The sequence below is a fragment of the Anopheles arabiensis genome, chromosome 2 (genome assembly GCF_016920715.1).
Source record: "Anopheles arabiensis isolate DONGOLA chromosome 2, AaraD3, whole genome shotgun sequence".
NCBI lineage: Eukaryota > Metazoa > Arthropoda > Insecta > Diptera > Culicidae > Anopheles > Anopheles arabiensis.
In genome coordinates this window covers 59506938-59531697 of record NC_053517.1, presented here as the reverse complement: position 1 = coordinate 59531697, position 24760 = coordinate 59506938, and the positions used below count along the sequence as shown (strand labels likewise).

At 38.1% G+C, this 24760-nt stretch overlaps 2 protein-coding genes and 1 long non-coding RNA gene across 5 annotated transcripts in view; 1 reads left to right on the top strand and 2 right to left on the bottom strand.

Moving 5' to 3' along the window:
* LOC120894796 (rho GTPase-activating protein 26) overlaps positions 1–24760 on the top strand; it is a 233603-nt gene that overhangs the window by 91870 nt on the left and 116973 nt on the right. For all 3 annotated transcript variants that reach the window (XM_040297622.1, XM_040297621.1, XM_040297620.1), the window contains exon 4: positions 5022–5195. In XM_040297622.1, the coding sequence (XP_040153556.1) occupies positions 5022–5195 (174 nt within the window). The remainder of the gene's footprint in view (positions 1–5021; positions 5196–24760) is intronic.
* LOC120894799 (cyclin-dependent kinase inhibitor 1C-like) lies at positions 7694–8572 on the bottom strand. Its single transcript, XM_040297625.1, has 2 exons — positions 7990–8572; positions 7694–7914 (listed from the first exon to the last, which is right to left on the bottom strand). The coding sequence occupies exons 1-2, from the start codon at positions 8070–8072 to the stop codon at positions 7779–7781; spliced, it is 219 nt and encodes a 72-aa protein (XP_040153559.1). The 5' UTR covers positions 8073–8572; the 3' UTR covers positions 7694–7778.
* Positions 11641–12110, bottom strand: LOC120894804. The gene is made up of 3 exons (XR_005738242.1): positions 12018–12110; positions 11825–11927; positions 11641–11765 (listed from the first exon to the last, which is right to left on the bottom strand). It is a non-coding gene; the product is annotated as an uncharacterized LOC120894804 (long non-coding RNA).

The following is a 24760-nucleotide window of genomic DNA, read 5'->3' as shown; positions in this document are numbered from 1 at the left end:
GGCCCTCCTGATTTTTAAACTCTCACTCCCACTCACACACAATTTAAATTCTCACTTTTTAGAAACATCCACTATTTGCACTCACAAAACAGGCTACAACCTTGGGCCACAGCACTTTACGTAGCGCTTTGAGAAATGGAAACAACGTAAAGTGCGTTGGAACAGTTCTTAAAAATGTTTAAAACCCTTATTTAGTGTGAAAACAACGAACGATGTAAAAGGATGCCTAAGTTTTTTTCCACACGCACTACACTACAGCACAAAACTCCTGAACCACCAAACACGAACAACACTTTCCACCACTGCACTGCATGGATACAGAAAATTCTACACTGCACTAAACACGGGGGTATATATGTCGGGTTAGTCGAGGAGCGCGAGGTAAAAAACGTCCTCTTTGGCTGTTACGAGAAGATTGGGGCCTGTAAGTGGCCGTGCGAAGCCCTGAGGTAGAGAGGATTCTTGGAGCTCGTTAGAAGGCCTCAAGAAGAAAAAACACCAGCGCGCTCACATGTATTTTTTTGGGGTCATCTTCATAACATGGCTTAATAAGGATGGGTAACAGTTCATAAAAATTACATAGCAAAATCAAGATTTGTATCACAGTTTACTGTGGCCTCGGCAGAAGCCGGAGACGTTCTTTGAAGCACTGAGTTGAAATGTTACAGTCGAAGCAATCTGAAACAGTGTTGAATACAGTCGACATGCGGAACATACGCTCAGACCGACCAGCACCGGAGCGAGTCTCTCTGAAGAGTGGTCTCTGTAGACCTAAGTGGTCGAGTTGGTTTGTAGATATCGACGCGATGCAACTGCGTTCATCGCAGATTCACCCGTATTGCCATTAGACGTCTTTTGGGGCAATCGGAGCCTGCACGATTGTCGCTTTGCTTCTCAAGCTTTGGTTATCATTTATTTGCTTCGAGATTAGATTGATTGTCTTTCATTGCTCAACAGAATACCGCTGTATTTGCCTTCTCGCTTTCTTCTACGCCGTGATTTCTTTTAAATATCAACGAGAAGAACGCTTTATGGTACCAACGATTAGTTTTTTCGATCCCTCCATCGCTTCAATAGTGGCTCTGGCGTGTTAGATTTTCATATTCTCTCAATCCCCTCGCCCCCTCTTCCTACAGTTCTTTGACTCCCTTTTAGTTTCTCCTTCTTAGCGTTATCATCCTACTTGTGTTGTCTATAATAGTGTATACTTGTTTTAGTTTATAAGTATCCCTATATTTAGCCCTCTGAGGCAGATATTTGTATTAAAAAAATAAATAAATAAAAGTGATCAGTCTACAGAGCCATTAGGAAACCAGCGATGAAAGAGCACTGTGCATTGCGTTTTCTAACCGAAAGAGGCTCAATGTCCACAAGACGGCACCGCGCAGCATACGGAGGAAGATTATTGCGATCCTGCCAGGGAAGTAGGCGTAGGACATATCACGTGAGCTTACGTTGAATCGCCTCAAGTCGAGCAATTGAAGCAGTAGTCTGGCTCGAACGAACGATACTATTGTAGACAGCTTAAATGTACATAGGGTTGCAAAATTCATTAGTTGTCCGGATAACCACGCCAAGTAGTGGATAACCAGGGTTTGCACTAGTGATGGGCGGGTCGACCCGAACCTATCGGGTCGGAGCCATCCGTAAGCGACCCGGAGTCGTTCGGGTTGACCCGAAATGTGGAATGACTCCACAAAAATCGAAGAAGGTAGATGCAACGCTATAATTTCGGAATTGTCATATCGCGTTTGACACATACACATCGTTCCGAAAATTTGACTAGCCAATTCCGGATTTGCTCCAAGTTGGTTTTTATCTATCAAATGTAATATTTTCTATAGAATGTGAAAAATGAAAAATATTTAAAACAAAGTTGCAGCAATAATTGGTGATGGTGCAACTGGATTTTGTATGTCAAAGCCCGCGTTTCAAGGATAAACGTCATCCGAATATGGCAGTATTCAGCTATGTGTGATAACCGCTTTAGTCACTCCTCGCCATGGCATTCTCGCTCTTTGTATGTGTTGCTCTTCGCTTGCCCTTTGGATTTATTCCCCTTTCTGTATACAAAGTTTTTACTTAATTTCGCATGCGTAGCAACATCTAACGCAAATATAGCAATTGACAGTACAGCTGTCCCCCGAGATACGACTGTATTTGGGACTGAAAAAGTGTCCCAAAGCAAGGCGTAAGTCGAAAAAGTCGTATGTCGAATATTTATGAATTTAAAGTTTATAACCGAAGTTGAAGAGTTGTAATCGATGATATCGTGTATTTTAATTAAAATAATGTTCGATAGTGTATTTTTATATTTTAGAAGCCCTACACAATACAGATATTCAAGATCGGGTTGTTGTGGAATCTTTGAAAATGTGTATATAACGGTTATCAGCCCAGAAATTCAAAATAATACATCAATGACAACTTTAAACTGTCAAAATAAAAATCGCCGTATCTGCGAATCGTCGTAAGGGCTTGGTACTTGTTTCGACGCAGCGTATCGCAACGCATTGCGTGACGCACGCTGGTATCTGTTCGCTGCGTTCTGCATGGATATGACAACACATTTTACTAGGAAAAACATCAACAAACAGCAATAATGCCTCTTATTCATAGGTTCTGATGTGATTATAATGTTAAATTACAACTGTAAAATCATTTCCAGTTCTGCTCAAAACAGTGCAAAGCATGTTTTCGCATTTTTATTGCGTATTGCATACTGACCCACACACACCTGTTTTGCAGCAATTACGAAATTCCTATCTCTACATAAAATTGCTACTCAATCTTTCTCTGGCTAGGACATTTGATACAATCCCCTGCTAGACGCTTCAATCAAGCCTCTTCTTTGGTGTGACCGCTAAGGTCCTCCACTCGTCTTAATCCGCCATTGCTAACAATCACACACAATCCAAAACATGGCCTTTCATGAAATATTAGATGGTATTGCGGCCCGCCGCACTCGTTTCTTTCGCCATTATTTTCGCTTTTTGTGGATCATTATTTTCCGTATTAAATTCGACTTGATGCGTATTATCTCTAGGTATTTTCAATCCATGTAATATTCCTCTTGATTTTCTACGTTAACGGTTAATGGTCATCGCACAACTGGGTATCTTCTTCATCGTCAAACGCTGCTTCAATTTTTGTTGATGCCTCGACGGAGAAAGAATCACCCTCTGCAATTTAAACACTTTTTCTTACATGGACAACAGCACTCTGTTGGGTATTTTACACTTACCTAGAGGCTGTAAATCAACTATTAGTAAGGGAAGATGTTCATCATCTTCCCATGTTTGATTTTATGTTTTCTTGTAAGTATCGTGTGTCCGATACAACATTTCACTATATTTTAACTGATTTGGGATATTTGATATGCTCTTTCAACAAAAGAATCGAGAAATGTAGCCCACGGTCAATTATTGCACGTTTTACAAATGTAAACAATTCGTAGATGATCTTGATGATGTTCTTCTCAAACCACAACACAATGGCGGCTCGATGTGGGGAAGATATTTTTACTCACTCCAAAATCCGACCTCATCATGATTTCATCATGTGAGCGGCTGTTGCTTGATCATATCATTAGAGCAATCATCGGCGATAGATCTGCTCACCATACAAAAAAATCATCTCGCCTCAGCGAGGGAAAAAACAAGCTTGCTCAGTATGCAGGAGGAAACGATGATAGCCTCTCAGTATGGATTGAAGCAGCTGTCATTGAGCTCGCCATGGTTGAGAGCAGGCTGGATTGTCATTTGGGGATCGACACACAATTTGACGGTTTGTTCCATAACAAAATCTAGTATGCCTTGAAGTTTAAACGAAATCTCGCAGAAGTTGTATGTGGTTTTACTTAGGTGTAGCACGAAGAAAGAAGCCAAAAAAAAAACTTGCGTGACAGCCAGTTCTTGGATTAAAACGAAGATTCTCCAAAAAAGAACATTTCCTTCGCCAAATCTGATACATAAGCAATTATTGAATCCTTTCTGCCAGCAAGCAAGGAGCAGTGTACCAACCGAACCAGATATGATTTGATACTGAAATTGAGGAATTTATCAGAGTGTCTGCATATATATCCTTTGGTTCTGTTCAACAGACCACCGATTGACCTCAAATATCGAGTAAAATTGTGAAAATTTTGGATAGAGTTATTAGTGAGTCCATAAAAAAATCATCTAAGTAACCAGTTTGTTATGGATCTAACCAAAGTGTATGAAGATCAGGTGGTCTCATAGCCTGTTTTTTATAGCAAAAGTTGAACGTCACTTTTTGACAGCATGGGTGAAAACATTTCCCCAAACAAGCTTTCTGACGACTTGCCTAATACACAAACAATCTTAGAATCTTCGTTATTTGCTCTGAAATACCTTAAAAAGCACTCAAAATATTTCTTATTGTAAGCTAAACCAAATCTGAACTAATTAAAATCCATTTTTGGATCAAAATAATGCCATCGATGAGGACACCAATGTGTACTACGTATGTGTTGCTAAGAACAAAGCGAACGGTTCCTATGGAAATTCATTTCACCCATTCTGTCAAAAGGATCTTTTTTTGATTACGAAATTAGTTGTCGATTTGTATGGGACGAGACCACAGATATTCATACACTTTGGATCTAACTGTAAAACCAGGTTTTCTTCCTATTTTCGTTTTTAGACGTCAAATTGCACTAGATAAGCCCGCCTGATCTATCAACTCACTTTGGGTTTGAAGGAATTATTTAACCTCCACTTTTAAACGTTTTCAAAGTAATGCACAAAATAATTAAAAAAAGTATTGCACACACCTGAAAATCTAAAGTACAGAGTTAAGCAAAGTGTTCGTCCGTTGCTCTGTTAACCATAGAAATAATTCCCCATTGATATATGACAAGCTGTTTGCAGTTTCTTTTACATGCAACACCGTATGCAAAATTGAATAAATATTCAAATTTGTGATTATAGTTATATTGGGCTAGTGTTTAAAAACATCTAAATTTCGTTCCTTTTTTTTCATTTCAAATTTTAACAAAGCTGGATCGCGCTCACGAGCAGATATTATTACCGTTGGAAGAATTTCGAAAATTACACATTGGTGGTGTGAAGGAAAACAAAAAAAAATATGACAAAAAAACTGCTAAGTTCTGTCAGGCCCAAGAAAGGTTTCTCAACATGTCTACAAAAAAATCTTCTCCGGCAGTTGTCGAGGTAAGTAAAATTATTGAACTTCTTCAAAAATATGACTTATCATAGATTATAATAACCGGTTGTAATTATTGAACAGTAAAAAACTAATAAACCACACCTATGATTGCTTTCTGGACACAAATGTGAACTTCTTTTTTTATGTCATCCATTATTTTAATATTGTTATGACACTAGTCTTAATAATCATTTGAAAACATTTCTTTTCATCTTTAACACGGATGTCTCTTGTACCTATCTTTACGAGTACCCGTCAATTCGACGGATGGATACATATTTAGATTGGTTAAAATCATGAAAAGCCTATGTTATGAAAATTATGAATCGTTAGAATTTTTTTGTTTCAATAGAAATTCTCTGCATAAATAGAAATCCTAATTTATTGTAATAGTTGTTATTGTTAAACCGAACACATGAATCGATATCTTTTGATGCCACATTTTTACCAATATTGGCGTGAGTTTCGAAAAACACGAGGAATAAGTTAATTTTGTTTGCGACCACTTTAGTTATATCATATATCATGATTTATTTTCGTCATCGCTTTATCAGTTATATCATGATTTATTTATGTTAATAGGTGATTTGGAGTTCTCATTCTCTCCTACATTTACTTTTGTAAAAAAAAAACATACAACTAAACTTAATAAACTAAATGTAATCAATCCATCCGTCAATTTGACGGGCTGCATAGAGATAAGTATACTACCTATAAGGCCTATTATATTGCGTTCGGCATTGGAGAAGATTAACTCGCACGTTCATTATGTTCATTTTCGTATTGTTTTGATAGCAACGATCCGCTTCGAGTAACTCATCGGCAGATTCGAGTTGACGAAGTAAAAATTGGAACCGTATTGCTCTAACAGGAATGTGCATTCGAGAGATTTTCTGTCGACAGCATAAGCGTGCAAATTTAACCTCACAAAGAAATTAGACCACAGTTTACGTGTATAATTAAGTTTCACATAATTTTATCAACACTTTCATCACTCATGTTTACCCCATTTCCAACAAAATATGGAAAAAATGATTTTAAAGAAGTGCTGAATTCGTTTTTTTACACTCATTCCGACTGGATTTCTTGGCGATACAAACTTTTCTCCCGCTCGACTCGAGTTCTTCGGTTGGAATCGAATGTCGTTCAAGCAAAATATAGGCCTAATTTTACCATTTATGAGCGCGTGGCCACGGAGCTGAAAAAATGTTGAAATTTTTTTCAACTTTGTCAAAATTGCTTGTCAACTGCAAAAAAGAGCTTTTCTCGTGGCCGCACCAAAAACATACACAAGAGCAAAAAAAAGCTCCAACATCTGAATATCATCGATATTTTGTTTAAAAAGTACTAAATAGGTACATAAATCATTTAGAATCATGCATTTTAGCATTATTATCATAACAATGGGTCACAACTGCGCCAAATAGCTGTTTGTTTACGCTTTTTCACGAACGTCAAATTTTGTCAACTTTTGTCAACTTTTTTCCTGGCTGCTCCAGGTTACAAAATTTTGACAAAAGCTCAAAATTTTGACAAAAGCTCACATTTTGAAAAATTTGTCAGCATTTTGTCACTCCCATGCAAGGTGTTATAAATGACAAGGTGAAGTTGTTCAGAGCAAAATGACATTTCTCGACTTGACACATCTCTTCCGGGGGCTCCGGTATAAAAATCGGGGAGGGCTGATGTGGGGTAATGAAATTTGTATGCAGAGAGTGACAGATGTCCCCCACAATGTCGCCCAGCAAAAGCGGTAAAAATCAACCTTCTAAATACATTATCCTTGCTCCCATGGCCTTTCGCTTTATGACGTGACATTGATGGTTTCATGAACATGGTTACTTGGATCATTTGAAGAATATTGCGCAAAATATACCGTGCATAGTATAGAAATTGTTGTTAAAATAACAGATTTTTCAATTTCCAACCGCGGTAAGCAGAGTGACCAGAAACACCGATTAATAGGTAACTATCAACGGAACGATTGTATGATGGCGCCCAAGTAGCCAAAACTGTCGATTTTACCGTTAATGTGCATCATTCTTCGGCATCCGAATAAGCATGCACATTAGAAGCACTATGGTTTCCATTTTAGCCTCACTTTTAGAGGTGAGTAGCATCTCTCACTAAGGGAACTGTCATCTGAACGGAACAAAAAAACCAAGGTCTTTGAATGAAAACAGGTCGATGTGTTTATAGCAAAATGTACACTCTTAAAAATTTTTGCCGAATCTCGGTTAATTTTTGCCGAGATCTGCACAACTGAGATCTCGGCAAGGATCTCGGTTAAATTTCTGTTGCCGACATCTCGGTTAATGACATTTTGTTTTGACGTTTACGTTTAACCGAGATTTTCGGTTAGAGCAAATCGAGATTTCGGCTAAATATAAAAACATTTTATCTTTATTTTAGTGGTTTTATTTGCGTATCAAGTGGGTTTATTTAGGTAACATAAATAAACAATATTATTTACTGGGAGAAATAGTCAAAGCATGATGCCCATGATGATGGCCGGTGTACACCTTCTGCAGCATGATTTCACCATCGTGCCCCTTACTGTTGCAGGACGGCAGAAAGTCACCTTAATCTTATGAGATTTCTGGTGTGATGGGAAGCGTAGGGACAGGCGTCGGTTCAACCGCCGGATGGGGCACAGGGTTTGGATGTGGTATATGTACAGGAAAATGAGCCGGGTAAGGAGCGGGCACTGGTACAGGCACGGTTCTGTAAAATGGACAGAGTGAAACAAGTCTGAGTGAACCCTGTTTAGATTTTACGTGGTCGAGTGTTGATACTTACTTACTCGTGTAGGTGACTGGAAATGAATCCTGGAAGTCTGGTTCAACCTTAGCCAGGCCGTTTAATCGGATTAGCTTCCACATATGATCCTTCAATAGAGACTGCTCCGAGCGACGCTCTGAAGAGCACCGGTTGCGTGCGCTGATGGAGTTTCCTAGCCCCAACCCCGTTCCATACCCGTGCTCGATCGCACGCTACTGACACTCGGTTTTTTTTTTCACGCTGAGAGACTCATTTTCACTTATATTTTTATACTTTTAATTTTGCATCACAACATCACTCCGAAAGGTTTTCGTTTCATTAGCACGAGATTAACACAATGGCGAATGACAGATAGAATACCGAGCCTCGGCTAATCCAAATAGTAAAGCTGAAATCTCGGTTATTTTGACGGACGAGCTCGGTGACAGCTGTGTTAACGTATGTTCTCGGCAAGTTGTGTTGCCGAGTTTCGGTTCAAATATTTATTTAACTGATATTTCAGTTTTAAATGGTACTGATTTTTGGCTACTCGGATTTTTCAACTGACATATCAGCAAGAATCGAAAGAGCCGTCGGATTTCGGCAGTATTTTTAACCGAGTTCGTGAAATATTTTTAAGTGTGTATGTATTTAGAAGGTTGATTTTTATCGCTTTCGCTGAGAAATGTCATTTTGCTCTGAACAACTTTACCTTGTCATATTAAAACACCTTGGCTTAGAGTACATTGACAGAGAGCCAAGGGAAAATTTTTGAATGAGAGTTTTGTACTGCATTTTGCACTTATTTACTATTGGAATATTTTAATAATTAGAATCCAATTAGAATATTACATGGCTGATTCAATTCAAGGATCTATTTTATTCGTCGCCGGGTTATAGGCAAAAGACGGTGTGCTTAGTGCATCAGTGTGTGCCGATTTGATGTTTCATTTAACTGTCATTGTTTAATTAAAAGTAAATTGGACTTCTTTTACCCAATTAGAACATGTACTGTGCTGTTCTATGCCTGTTACCGCGAGGCTACATGAGGTGAAATATACAGCGAAATGAACTATTTGACAGGCGAAATATCTGACAGATACAGCTAAAGGGTTGGCGGAGACACAACATCCGCTTTCTAAATTCACTTAAAAATAATATCTTCTTAAGCAGAACATTCCCTAATTGGAAGAAATTATGAACTGTTGACTCAAAAAGGACGAAGTACTCCATATTGAAGTTATTCAATGGGTTTAGTTACGATTTTGTGCACGTCATTTGTTTACATTTGCACATCAGCTGGTTGCTGTGATGCTTTATCCGTCAGATATTTCGCCTGTCATATAGTTCATTTCGCTGTATATTCCACCTCATGTGGCCTCGCGGTTAAACTTTTCGTTCCTCCAGCAGGTGTGTGAAACAAGAATTTTACAAGACACAAGGAACTTCGATTATTACTTGAAAACAAAAATTTTATCACCAACAAGGAACCATGAATATTTGCTGATAACAAGGATTTTACGTGTAGTCAGTGAATAATTACATTTTATTTGAATTTCACAAACGAATTATCATCGGCTCTGGAATTGGTTCCGGAATCGGCTCCGGAATTGGTTCCAGAATCGGTTACGTAATCGGCTCTGCAATTGGTTCCGGAATCGGAATTGGCTCCGGAATTGGTTCCGAAATTGGCTCGGGAATCGGAATCGGCTCCGGAATCAGAATTAGCTTCGGAATCGGAATTAGTTCGGGAATTGGCTCCTGAATCAAAATCGGCTACGACATCGGAATTGACTCCGGAAATCGGAATTGGCTTCGAAACGAAGTCGGTTTCGGCATCTTCTTAGGTATAGGTGTTTGGGTCCAATGATGGTATGTGTTGATAGCGGCAAAGAATCAAAATTTACTTGTAAATGATCTATTCACATGGAGATTCCCGGCCTTATTTCGCTTCCCACACTTCTTATTTCAATTCAAACCATTCCATTTCTGGAGTCAAGCCTGATTCCGTTACCAAAGCAAATTGCTATTCCCGATTCCGGAGACGATTCTGATTCCGTAGCCGATTCCGATCCTGGAATCGATTCCGGATTCAACTCCGGAATCGGCTCCGGAACCAACTTCGAAATCGGCTCCGGAACCAACTTCGGAATCGATTCCAGCATCGGAATCAACTCCGGAATCGGAATCGACTCCAGCATCGGAATCGGCCCCGGAATTGATTCCGAACGCGGAATTGGAATCGGGTTGGTTCGATTTTCGAGCTCCCACCACTCCCAGTAGTGATGCGCGTTGCGTTCCGAACCTGCCAGGTGCGATCCGTTCCAGCATGCAAGCATCCGGACCGCGATCCTTATTTTTAACCCAAGCAGGTTCAAACTGAACCTGTTGCTCCCACCGTTCTGTGTGATCCGACCTGAACCGACTGTTATCAACGATCTTATCGATCCGATCTGAACCAGCTGCTCTCAGCGTTGTCGGCGATCTGCGCTGGGTCGGTTGCTCTCAGTGCTTATTATGATCCGGCCTAGAACGCACGACATTCTACTCTCTTTGTATGATGAGTCGGTTTGATGATGATATGATTTGGGTGCTAAGCTGCTTCGTTGTGCATGTGTCTCCAATGAACTCGTTTGAATTTTTATCTGAGATGGAACTAAATATTTAAGGTGCCTGACACGTTTAGCCTTCCGCAATAATTTATTTAACGCCGTGAAACAGCGCTATTCTTAACGACAATTATAGTGCACTACTGGACACTTTCACACCGGTAGTTCACCGTACAGTATAATGTCAACCTTACAGAAACAACTTAACAGTCTATGTATTTTATATAAACCACTGTTGTTCGATTCTATCTGCTTCTATTAAGAAATATTAATTCAATCAATGTAGTGTAAATTAATCCATAAGAAATTTAACAAGCCAATTAAACTTGTAAGCTTTTTGATTTTGCTTCAAAACTTCATATGCGTTCCAACAAATTTCTGATTCACTTCTTTATTTAGAAGTATAAAAGGAAATAATGATTAATTTTAATGAAAAAGGAACTGTATAGCGGGCTACTTAAGTTAAGCGTTTTTATGGTAGTACAAGAATAGTTTTACACATTCAGTAAACTATTATTTAGCTTTGTTTTAATTGAAACTGTGTGATTACTGCACAAAAAATATATTACACAATATTCGATGAATACTTTCAAGTTAACCATATATAAAGTGAGCAACTGAAAAAGCGTAACTATGGCAGGTCATCTTGAACCTGCGTTCCGCGTTCCGTTCTTTTTCTCCAGATTGGCAGGTTCGTTCCGTTCCTCAATTTTCGGAACTATTCCCATCACTAACTCCCAGCTAGCAAAGCCGAAGGCCTTTGTATGGGAGCCATCGCGCTCATCAAGGCTCACTTAGTCGCGCGCATAAAGCAAAATGTGCGCGATGGCAAAAAAAAACCCGAAAGCGCTTCGTGTGGCCCTCTCTCGTGTTTCTAGTTTTATTCTCTCTCGCATGTCATCACTCTCTCCCAGTTTTTCGGATTGAAATGAGAATTCACTCTCTTGATTTGGTTGTGGCAGCCTAGCTGCTTCACACTCTTTATTCTCTTCTTTTTGCAGTTCCCACAAGAGGATTCACACATGTGTTCTCACATACTTACATACACACACGGTTACATTCTGTCTTCTCTTCTTCTTCCCTCTTCACACCGCGCTGGAGCCCGTTTGGTGGTGCGCGTGTTCAGCCTGCTTGGTTCAGGAAAGATGTCATCAGATTTGGCGTGCCTCAACCGCAGTGTTGTATGAAGGCTGTTGAAAAAATACACTATTGATAGACACTTTGTTAAAAAGATTACACTTGATATACAGATGTGACAAACTTACCTTTGTGCTTGAGGATCAATTGAAACTTGAACGCCTGTGCACACAGTGTCACACTTTTTAAGAAGTTTGAGGAACAGCTAGCGGTAGCAGCACACATCTGAAACTTGTAATGTGTAAAACATTGCATATTAGAATAATATTAGAATTAGAATAAATGTCACATAGCACTAGACACTTAGAAAAGGATTTTTACCCAAACAATTAGATGATAAAAAATCGTCCTCCGATGAAGCAGAAAGAACACCGCGGATGGTGCAGTACGGGAAAGTGTTTTAAGCAAGAAAAAGATTTCACGCAGCACACAAACATACACTGTCACGTCCACGGTTCAGAGCACACTGAAGTCGCTCTTTGGCTTGGATGGAAAAGAGCAAACACCCAGATGCGATGGAAGAAAATGACTTATGTTCAATAGGGAGGGATCTAACACACGAAGTGTGCAGGAGAATTATCTTATTGTGGCAAGAGATAATTGACTAACACCCTGATGAGCGAGAACGCAACAAACGTATAAATGGGATAGGAATAGTGAGCGAAGGCAGTTTTTGGACATGAGGGGGTTGAAACTGGGAGAAACAAGCTTCGGTTGCTACTTGGACATACTTAAAAAAGTTGACGAATATTAAGCACCCGAAGTAACCCGAAGCCGAAACGAACCCGAACGGAGTTCGGCACGAAACCTTCGTTTTATTAGTCCCCTCCCCCTTTATTGCCAGGGTCCTTTCCAAAATGATACAGTGCACACCATAACACTAACGTAATTCGATTTATTGAATATCGAACCAACATAGAAGAGAGGAAGGTAGGTAAAGACGGACACTGCGTGTAAGATGGACACTTCTCATAAATGCATGAAAAAAGTAATTTTCGAAAAAATCAAATATGAAGCATCCTAACTTAAAGTTTAACAACAAATTTAAGAACATTTTTGGCATAATATATGCAAAATTGGTTAAATTTACGAACAAAACAAATTTTCAATCGTGTGCACCCTTGTGGACCTAATTTGATTACTGCGGATCTTAAGCTCTACAACTTGTATTGTTTATATTTCCGGAAGTTTTATTTCATGAATGAGTTGTCGTGATCATCAATGAAAAAACTGGCGAAAGAACGAGAATGAAAGCAACATAAAATATTATTTTCTGGTGGCTTAAACACTAAAGCGGGAAAGACGGACACTCTGTTGTAGGGAAAGATGGACACCGAATTTATAGATTTATTTTACTTCTTATATCGATTGGTGAATAATCCAAATCTACGTAGGCGTGATGTACAGATAGGTGAACGCACTTTTGAAGTCGTCCCAGAATTCATCTATCTGGGGTCAAAGGTCAGCAACGACAACAGTATGGAAGCTGAGTTGCGCACAAGGATGCTGGCTGCCAACCGGTCATTCTACAGCCTGAAAAATCAGTTCACCTCAAAGAACCTGTCGCGACGGACGAAGCTGGGACTATATAGTACCTATATAGTTCCAGTACTCACATACGCCTCTGAGACATGGACACTGTCCAAATCTGACGAAACCCTCTTAGCCGCGTTCGAGAGGAAGATGCTCAGAAGAATACTTGGCCCCGTATGTGTGGAAGGACAATGGAGGAGCCGCTATAATGACGAGCTATACGAGATGTACGGCGACCTCACTGTCGTACAGCGTATTAAGCTCGCCAGGCTCCGGTGGGCTGGCCATGTTGTACGAATGGAAACTGACGACCCAGCCCGTAAAGTCTTTTTAGGCCGTCCACAAGGACAGAGGAGGCATGGTAGGCCCAAATTGAGGTGGCAAGATGGCGTCCGCCATTAAGGCCGGGATAACGGACTGGCAGACGAAGGTGCGCGACCGTGAGCGGTTTTGGACACTCCTGAGGCAGGCCAAGACCGCAAAGCGGTTGTAGCGCCGGATAAGTAAGTAAGTATCGATTGGTGATAAATAGATTTCTTCAAATACCTTAAATAAGGGCACATTCGCAGGCTATAAACCAATCAGCAACTAGAGAAAGTATTGAAATAAGTGAGAAATGAAACACCGGTCAAAATAGTAGCCATTCGTTATGCTATTACTCGCTCGACGCTGATGAGATACTTCACGAAATCTGATATCTTGTCACGACTTGGACAACTTTAAGCAATACAAAAATGAGCCATTGATACGACATCGTTTAGGAATAGATGAGAAATTCTATGGAACTACAAATATCAAATGTTGAATTTTGACTTGGTGGAAAATTGCTTAAACTATTAATAAGTTCCTCAAAAAATATTGGGGTTGTGGACTTTTCGCGGAGTAATTTCATAAAAGGAAGTTCTAGACTGTTGTTCTGTAAGCTGGAACAACGTCAGCTGTTGCGTGATGTTTCAATAATGCTTTAGATGCTGCATTCTGCGGTATACAAGCGCCGCTTTTAATTTCAAAATTCATGGTTGAATGAACCGTCGTTGCAATAGGTCAAGAATTGGTTTATAAACGTACCAGGACGTGGAAAGCGATAGAATTTGTTAAAATACTGTAAAACTCTTCACTTTCCAACGTTTTTATAGGTGTCTATCTAACCCTTCATGGTGTCCATATTTCCCATATCAGGTGTCCGTCTTACCCGAACATTTCAAAACTGCACGAAAAAAGTCATGTTTTTCATTCATGAAAAAAAAAACGCAAAAATCGATGGAAACTTAAAAGTTTCAACACATTTTCTGATAAAACATGAGTGTAAGATAATATATGCACATTTTCATAATCGTTACAATTATATATCCCTAGATTTTTACCATTTCCTTCAACGTGTCCGTCTTTACCTACCTTCCCCTACAAAAAAACACAACACTTGCACAATAATCACTGCACTTAGTTCTAAATTAACGCACATAATTTAAAAAAAAACACTTTTTACAGTCGCACAGTGAAAAAAATAACAAATTCAGCGCAACACTTTCTGCTCCTCATCGCTGTTGCTCCTGATTATTCTCGCTGCACCGTACGGGCCTCCTGCTCCAACACGACGACACAGCCACAGGTTTTGTTGTCTGTTGTGTTGTTATATTTGCACCACTGGACACAGAACACAAATCTCACCGCACCGCAGAGCGAGTGTCGCCAAGTGTGCATTTGCACCACTAAATTCTCAACGTCCACCGCACCACACAGCGTGTATCGTCAAGTGCGTGGCTGTGTGTAGTAGTGATGGGAATGGTTCCGAAAATTGAGGAACGGAACGAACCTGCCAATCTGGAGAAAAAGAAAGGAACGCGGAACGCAGGTTCGAGATGACCTCCCATGGTTACGCTTTTTCAGTTGCTCACTTTATGTATGGTTAACTTGAGAGTATTCATCGAATATTGTGTAATATATTTTTTGTGCAGTAATCACACAGTTTCAATTAAAACAAAGCTAAATAATAGTTTACTGAATGTGTAAAACTATTCTTGTACTACCATAAAAACGCTTAACTAAAGTAGCCCGCTATACAGTTCCTTTTTCATTAAAATTAATCATTATTCCCTTTTATACTTCTAAATAAAGAAGTGAATCAGAAATTTGTTGGAACGCATATGAAGTTTTGAAGCAAAATAAAAAAGCTTACAAGTTTAATTGGCTTGTTAAATTTCGTATGGATTAATTTACACTACATTGATTGAATTAATATTTCTTAATAGAAGCAGATAGAATCGAACAACAGTGGTTTATATAAAATACATAGACTGTTAAGTTGTTTCTGTAAGGTTGACATTACAGGGTTTTCGAGGATTTTATAGACATGTTCAGCGAGTTGTAGATACGTTCAGGCATATAATAGACTCTTTCAGCGAGATATAGAATTGTTCGGATGTAGGTGTAGACATGTTCAGCGATTCTGTAGAGCTGTCATTTGTTTTGTTTACACACTGTGCCGCAGGGTTCAATTTTTCATTCTTAAAAGTCCTTAAAGTAGCTAATAATCATTCTCCAAGCTGTTTAATACATAAATTAGTTGAAAAAAGCATATTTTTTCGAAAACCGTTTGTTTACCTTCTGATGAGAATGATCCAACTTGCAGTCCAAGGGGTACGAAAGTGACAGCTCTACAGTATAACCGAACATGTCTACACCTACATCCGAACAATTCTATATCTCGCTGAAAGAGTCTATTATATGCCTGGACGAATCTACAACTCGCTGAACATGTCTATATAATGCTCGAAAACCCTGTATACTGTACGGTGAACTACCGGTGTGAAAGTGTCCAGTAGTGCACTATAATTGTCGTTAAGAATAGCGCTGTTTCACGGCGTTAAATAAATTATTGCGGAAGGCTAAACGTGTCATGCACCTTAAATATTTAGATCCATCTCAGATAAAAATTCAAACGAGTTCATTGGAGACAACGAAGCAGCTTAGCACCCAAATCATAGCAATTCATTGACTACCACAATGCAGTCCAAATAACGCACCTATACTGTTAACATCCATATGGCAGAAGAGAAACATTTCATTCATTGCGCTTATCGTTAGTGCAGGATTGTCTCTTTACATTTTGGCGATTAGCTTCCCACCAATCACAAATCTCTATCCTTCTCTGGCTTCACGGCTCAGGTGTTGTACCGTTATCTCTTTGACTGAGAGAGTATGGCTTGCGCTGTTATCACTCACATAGACAGAATGTGTGTGTGTTCATACTAGAAAGAAGCAAAAGAGAAGAGAACGCCGTTCTTTCCCGGTACGAAAAGAACGCTGAGAGAAACAGGTTCAGATTTTACCTGCTTCCTTTGTACGTACCAAATCGACCCATCGTATGAAAGAGAACAGATGCGAGAAACAGGTTCAGATTTTACCTGCTTCCTTTGTACGTACCAAATCGGCCCATCGTATGAAAGAGAGCAGATGATCGTGCGTTCCAGACTGGATCGAAAAGAACGCTGAGAGAAACAGGTTTAAATTGAACCTGGCTGATTTGTTTACAGCAAACCGACTCATCATACAAAGAGAGTAGAATGTCGTGCGTTCTAGGCCGGATCATAATAAGCACTGAGAGCAACCGACCCAGCGCAGATCGCCGACAACGCTGAGAGCAGCTGGTTCAGATCGGATCGATAAGATCGTTGATAACAGTCGGTTCAGGTCGGATCACAAAGAACGGTGGGAGCAACAGGTTCAGTTTGAACCTGCTTGTGTTAAAAATAAGGATCGCGGTCCGGATGCTTGCATGCTGGAACGGATCGCATCTGGCAGGTTCGGAACGCAACGCGCATCACTAGTGTGTAGTATCACCGTGGACAGCAGAAAACTACCTGCACTATTCAGGGTTTTCCATTCCAATTAACAACTATCAACAGTCTATTAGTAATCCTTGATTTGAAAAACGATTGTCTATCACTTAGGCCCGTGTCTGTGCTCCATGGGATGCGATTTTTTCGGAAGGCCTGTCAAAATTTTATATGGAATTTGACAGATAACGTTTAACGTGCGATTTCGTCCGCGATACTGTAGAATTAAAAAAAAGAATAAAAACCAATTTGTAATCATTCCTCATAAAATTCAATCATGCAATGTAACCAGAGCATATTTGCGAGCCAAATTGGACCCGGTTTAGTACAACCTCTCAGATTTTCGAAATGGTACTGGGGGTCAAATTATGGTACAATGTCCACTAAATACTAACAAAGAAAAATTAAGTAAAGACATTGAAGCGGATCTTGGAGCGGAATATTCAACATCTAATCCATTAATTAGAATGAAAGTAATGGGCATGACTGAAAAAGACTCGGATGAAGAAATTATCAACTTTTTAAAAAAACAGAATTCTATGATACCATGGGTACAAATCAAAATTGCTGGCAGGTACGAAAATAAAAATTTGAAGTATGAAAATTGTAATGTTTTTATTGATGTAGATGAAAAATCATTCACTATGCTAAACACCCTAAAAACTATACGTATTGGGTTTGCTGATTGTCGTCTGGTCCGATCTATAAGAATATTACGGTGCTTCAAATGCTCACAATATGGACACACCAAAACATTTTGCAAAAATGAAGAAACATGTTCAAAATGTGGTGAAAACCACCTAACAGTAACGTGCAAATCATTATGCTTCAGGTGTATAAATTGTGAAAATGAAAATCTAAAAAATAATGCCATGCTAGATACAAACCATGCTGCCAATAGTAAATGGTGTCCAATACATAAAAAAGAATTAGAAAAAATGTCCAAACTTGTACAATAGCAATCAAAGAATAGCACCCCAAAAAATGGGGAAATAATTTACTTAAACGTCGCAGGACTTTCTACACATAATATTATGCAAAGAACAACTGTGGAAACTATTATTAACCCTTATTAATTTTCATTTCTGAAACTCACATCACAGAAAGTGAAGCATTTGAACAATATTATATTCCTGGATATAGATGTTCCTTTTGTTTATCTCATTCAAGACATACAGGAGGTGTGGCGCTGTATATCAGAGATTATGTTCTTTTTAAACAAATTCTAAACGAATCAATTGATGGAAATTGGTTTTTGGGTGTCAATATTTTGCGAGGCATGTCTCCAGCTTTATATGGTGTTATATAGTTATGTGGCATTGGACACCATCACGTGACACGACACAATGCTTTACCATTTTGCAGCGCGGCACATTCCATCTCTTCAAGTTCCCACGGGCGCGCATCATCGGACACCAGCCGGGCCGACAACGCAGACAGCACGGTCGCGCGACATCGGACACCAGCCGGACGCAGACAGCTCCCACAAACATACACCGCCAACCGAGGTAGAATTAATGTGAGGGTTTAGTTTTAGTTTAGAACTCATTGGAGTAACATTTAATCTTTTTGAATAAAAAGCCGAATAATAAATGTACACCGCATAATTGGCGCAGCCGGGTAGGCACTAAAGAAAAGTGACGTCATAGTGAGAAACAGTGGAAAGTACTGAACTAATAACACAGTACAACAGTGATCCCGTAAAGTGCATCGTGATCTACGAGCATCGAGCATCCACAAGCACCAAGGACGGCAACGTCGCTGAGGAGTTGAGGATCCCCCCGCTAAGACGCACACGGAGCACCGTCATTGTTTTCTTGGCCTTCGCCCAAACACGACTTCAACATAAACCGTGTGAGTATTTAGTGTTGAGTTTCTGTGCGTGAAATCGTGTTCAGTAAAACTACCTAAATAATAACACAAGAAATCGGGGGTGAAAGAATTTAAAATTAATGTGAGTGCGCACTATCAGATAGACGCATCACACTAGTTTTATAAATTTCTTTTCATTCACGTACCTAGAGCCACTACCAGATAGAGCTTTAGGATTGGCTTTCTTTATGCCAAAAATCAAGAACAACGCTTTCAAAAAGGCCCAACAGCTGATTCAGGAAAGGATTTTTACATCTGAAACAAGTTCCGAATCAGAAGAAAGTACGGTATTTGAGGAATATTCGCACATACCAATTGCAAATTTGCAGTTATCACTTGAGCACCTAAACATGGAACCTCAAGCTCAAACTACTCAAGAGAGTGGTAATGATCAGATGGCTCGTATGATACAAGCCATCGAAAACATAAGTGCAAGATTAACGCAGCAGGAGTTGCAATGGCAAAGTACAAATGGAAACCAGGGAATAGCACACCAACGAAGTGATCCTATTCCTCGTGAAGTGACAATATCAGGTGATCCGTTCCGTATCCCTGATCCCATAAAAATGTTGCCCATATTTAATGGCAATAAAAAAGCAACTCGCAAGTTGGATAGAAACAGCAGAAAAAAACTCTTCGTTTATTCGAAAACCTCGTGTCACCACAAATATTTGAAATTTATGTGACAGCTGTTATAAACAAAATAGAGGGGCATGCTAAAGATGTAATTTGTACAAACGGCAACCCAAAAACGTTCAGTGAAGTGAAAGAAATTTTGATAACATCTCTAGGAGATAAACAAGATCTTTCCACGTATAACTGCCAACTCTGGCATAACAAAATGGATGGTAACGCAAACACGCATTATCAGAAAACTAAGGAACTGGTTCACAATATAAAATCGTTGGCAAAACAAAATCCTAAGTACAATCTTCATTGGGATGCCATAAACGACTTTATAGACGAATATAGTCTAGCTGCATACGTCAGTGGGCTGCAGAAACCCTATTTTGGGTATGTACAAGCTGCTGAACCCAAATCAATCGAAAATGCGTATGCATTTATATGTAAATTTACATCAAATGAATCTAACAGAAACCTTACCCATATTCAATTAACACAATCAAAACAATACTTAGGCAACTCACATACCGCAGGGCAAGGAAATAATAAAAAACAAACAGAAAGGAAATTTAACAATACAAAAATCACACAGCCTCAGCAACAGGATTACAAACCTCGTAAACCAGTTGACACGAATCTGCCACCCGAACCGATGGAAATAGGTTCTACCAAAAGTCGACTTACTTTAAATAAGAAACAACTGTTTAATGCTGAAATAACAAAACCCTCCGATAACGAAGAATCTGAGTCTGAGGATGAATTAGACATAAATTTTGCTTAATTCATCCAGAAAACAAAAACACGTAAATTACTTGCCTTACATTATATCAAATACTCAAACTTATCCCACAAACATTTTGATCGATACTGGAGCAAATAAAAATATAATACGGCCGGGCATTCTCCCACAAACAAGAAAGGTAAAGGAAACCAAAATAAAAAACACCGCTGGATGTAAGCACGTTACGGAGAAAGGACGTATTAATTTACTCGGCGATAATTTTCCAAATCAAACCTATTATGAGTTAAAATTTCATAATTTTTTCGACGCACTCATTGGTTCAGAACTAATGGCTAAAAACCAAGCAATAATAAATTTTAAAGAAGAAACATTTGAAATCGGAAACATGAAACTCAAATATGAAAAATATTTTCCCGATAAACAATTATATTCGCACAACTTAGAAATGGAAACATCCGTTAATGGCGATTGGTTCGTACCAACGTTTCAAAAACTTTGTAAAGGAGTTGTTATTGAGCCAGGTTTATATAGAGCTAATAACAATAAAACGACAGCAAAAATTTTAAGCACAGAAAAACAATACCTGATGTCAAAGGAAAATTAAACATAATAGTAAATAATTTTGAAACAATTTCCCCAATCCCATTACATCCAGATTGTAGCGTTACAAATGAAGTGCTTAGCGAAATAATCCGCACAGATCATTTGTCAATACTAGAGAGGGATGAATTATTTAAAACAATACTTGCAAATAAAACAGTTTTACTTAGGGCTGGAGAGAAACTTACATCTACATCTTTAATAAAACATAAAATCTTAACAACAGACGAAAACCCTGTTTACACAAAATCATATAGGTATCCACACGTTTTTAAAAAAGATGTGGAAGAGCAAATCAAGGAATTGTTCGATAACGGAATCATACAACATTCAATTAGCCCTTACTCATCGCCAGTTTGGGTTGTTCCAAAAAAGATAGACGCATCAGGAAAACGAAAAGTGCGCGTTGTTATTGACTATCGTAAGATCAATGACAAAACCATTAACGATAAATTTCCCATCCCACAAATAGAAGAAATATTAGATAATCTTGGCAAATCAGCATATTTTACCACCTTAGATTTAAAATCAGGTTTTCATCAAATCGAAATGGACCCCGACGATCAAAAAAAGACAGCGTTTTCAACAGCTTTAGGGCATTTTGAATTTACGAGAATGCCGTTTGGCCTGAAAAATGCCCCAGCGACATTCCAGCGTGCGATGAATAATGTTTTATCAAACTATATTGGATCAATCTGCTATGTGTATCTTGATGATATAATCATAATTGGTAAAAATCTTCAAGATCACCTCAACAATGTTTCAAAAATCCTTAAGAGGTTAAATGATTTCAATCTTAAAATACAATTAGACAAATGTGAATTTCTTCGCAGAGAAACGGAATTTCTTGGACACATTATTGCCCCTGACGGAATCAAACCTGACCCAGAAAAAATAAGAAAAATTCAAGAATGGAAACTTCCATCCAATCAAAAAGAAATAAAACAATTCTTAGGACTCGTAGGGTATTATAGACGTTTTATTAAAGATTACTCAAAATTAACAAAACCCCTCACCAAATTGTTACAGAAGGATGAAAAAGTAAACTTTAATGATCACGAATATCAGGAAGCCTTTAAAAATTTAAAAAATATAATAGTTTCAGATCAAATCTTATCTTATCCTGACTTTGAACTTCCTTTTATATTAACAACTGATGCCAGCAATTATGCCCTCGGTGCCGTTTTATCACAAGTAATCGATAAAACAGAAAAACCCATAGCTTTCGCAAGCCGTACTCTAAACAAAACAGAGTCAAATTACTCCACAACAGAAAAAGAGGCACTAGCCATCATATGGGCAGTAACCTAGTTTAAGCCATACCTGTATGGTAACAAATTCACTTTGGTTACCGATCATAAACCCCTTATTTACATAAAAAAACTCAAATAAGAACGCTAAATTGATACGTTGGCGATTAGACTTAGAAAATTACGACTACGACGTAATCTATAAGACAGGAAAGACAAATGTTGTGGCAGACGCACTTAGTAGAAAAGTCGAAGTTAACAACAATCAACTAGAAAATGTTGTTTCTGTTGATCAAGTATCTGTGGAAAATAATATCAGTTCATCTTCTTCCGAAACAGCACATTCAGCAAACACATCCGATGACTATTATATGCATTTTACAGAAAGAGCTATTAATAGTTACAGAAATCAAATCATTTTTAAAGTAACGGACTCCGACTCCGTTATCACGGAACAATTTTTTCCAAACTATAAGCGAACAACTATTTGCTCCACTTCGTTTGATAATAGAAAAGTTACAACATTTTTGAAAGATCATTCGAATGGAAAGCAAAATGCTGTGTTAGCTCCAGAATACTTACTTAATTTAATTCAAGAAGTTTACAGAGAATGCTTCTGCAACACAAACTGCCATTTCATTATTACACAAAATATGGTTGAAGACGTAACTTCCGAAACAATGCAAGACATTATCATAAGAAAAGAACATGATAGAGCCCATAGAGGCATAACCGAAGTCGAAAGTCAGATTAAACGATCTTACTTTTTCCCAAACATGATCAAACGAATCAGGCAATTAATTAATTCATGTACAATTTGTACTCAACACAAATACGAACGAAAACCATATAATATAAAAATTTCACCAAGGCCAATAGAAAATGGTCCTTTTTACAGAGTCCATATGGATATTTTCGGCATGGATAGACACTACTACCTTTCTTTAATTTGTGCATTTTCGAAGCACCTTCAACTTATAGAAATTAAATCTAGAAACATGACAGATATACGGAATGCCCTTTCACAGTATTTCTGAACATTTAGACCACCAAGAAAAATCATTTGCGACCATGAAGCAGCTTTTACTAGCATTCAGTTCCAAGAATTTTTAGCTAATTTCGGAGCCGTAATAGAATTCGCTTCCTCATCAGAGTCAAATGGCCAAATAGAAAAAACTCATAGTACTATCATTGAAATTTATAATACCAACAAACACAAATTCATCAATAATTCATCTCCTGAAATAGTGCAAATAGCGAATTCAATGTACAACGATACTGTTCATTCAGTCACCACTTATACCCCTAATGAAATTATTTTTAATCCAGGGTACACGATAAACCCACCAGAAATAGCCGATAACGCCGACAAAATTTTCAAAAATGTAAAAAGAACCTTCAGCTAGCTGCAAATAGAATGAAGAAAAATAACGACAAAAAAGAAATTGCACCTGCTGTAAATGAAGGACATGATGTTTATATAAAGAAAAACACTAGAAAAAAGCTAGATCCACGCTTTTCAAAATCAAAATGTTTGGTTAATAATGAAAAAACCATTCAAATTGGACCAAGAAATGTCAAACGCAATAAAAATAAAATAAAACGCATAAGAACATAATTGTACAAGAAACTAATATTTTTTATATATTTACAGGATTTGACGTCTCAAAAACAAAAAAATAAATAAGAACAGACGACTGGCTGAGCACAATTTTTTATTTTTTTCATTCTCTTTTTAGCAAAAAAAAAAAAACTAAAGAAGAAGAAAAAAAAAAGGATCGCAGTGGTACGACTCAGTGTCGCTCATTTAAATTTAAAGCATTTAAATTAGGAAAAGAAACTTGATAAAAAAGGGTTAGGAAATCGAAGGAATCACAGGAAATAGAAAATTAAATCATTAATTGAAAAATGAATAATTTTGAATTTAAATTTTTTTCTGCTGCACGACAAGACGTCGTCAGAATAGTTATGTTGATGGTCATTTTAATAATAGCTCATATTAAAGCCCAAGAATTAAAAATAACTAGTTTGATTGATCAACCAATTTTAATTCTAGAGAAACATAATTGCAAAATTCAAATCGGTAATATCAATATAATACATGAGGTAAACATAACAGAAATTGAAAATACAATGCACCTATTAACTCAAGTAGCTTTTCGCCCAAACAAATAGTCCTCTATCAATAATTGCGAAGCATAAGGTTAGAAACTTATATTCTAATTTTAATCTCATAAGACCAAGGAAGCGTTTGATAAGAAGCGTAGAAGCTATAGGCTCGGTTTGGAAATGGATTGGAGGAAGCCCGGATGCACATGACCTGCAAATCATCAACAGTACAATGAACGATTTGATAGAGAGTAATAATCAGCAATTCCTAGTAAATGAAAATCTTGGAATGAAAATTAAAAACCTCACCAACGAAATGAAGCAGATGATTGAAAATAGAAACGACATTCTTCTTAATGAATTAGACATGCTGACGGCAATTATCAATATAGATACAATTAACAAGATATACAAGAAGCGATATCGTTATCCAAAATGTCTATTACAAGCAGCAAACTTCTATCACCACGCGAAATTACTATTATACAACAGCTGTTA

What these genes read in the sequence shown, in the direction of transcription:
- LOC120894799 (XM_040297625.1), bottom strand. Translation starts at nt 8,072, where the DNA reads ATGTGGAAGCTAATCCGATTAAACGGCCTGGCTAAGGTTGAACCAGAC. An exon ending in CCAGTCACCTACACGAGTAA is followed by an intron (nt 7,915 to 7,989) that starts GTAAGTATCAAC and finishes TCCATTTTACAG; the next exon opens with AACCGTGCCTGTACCAGTGC.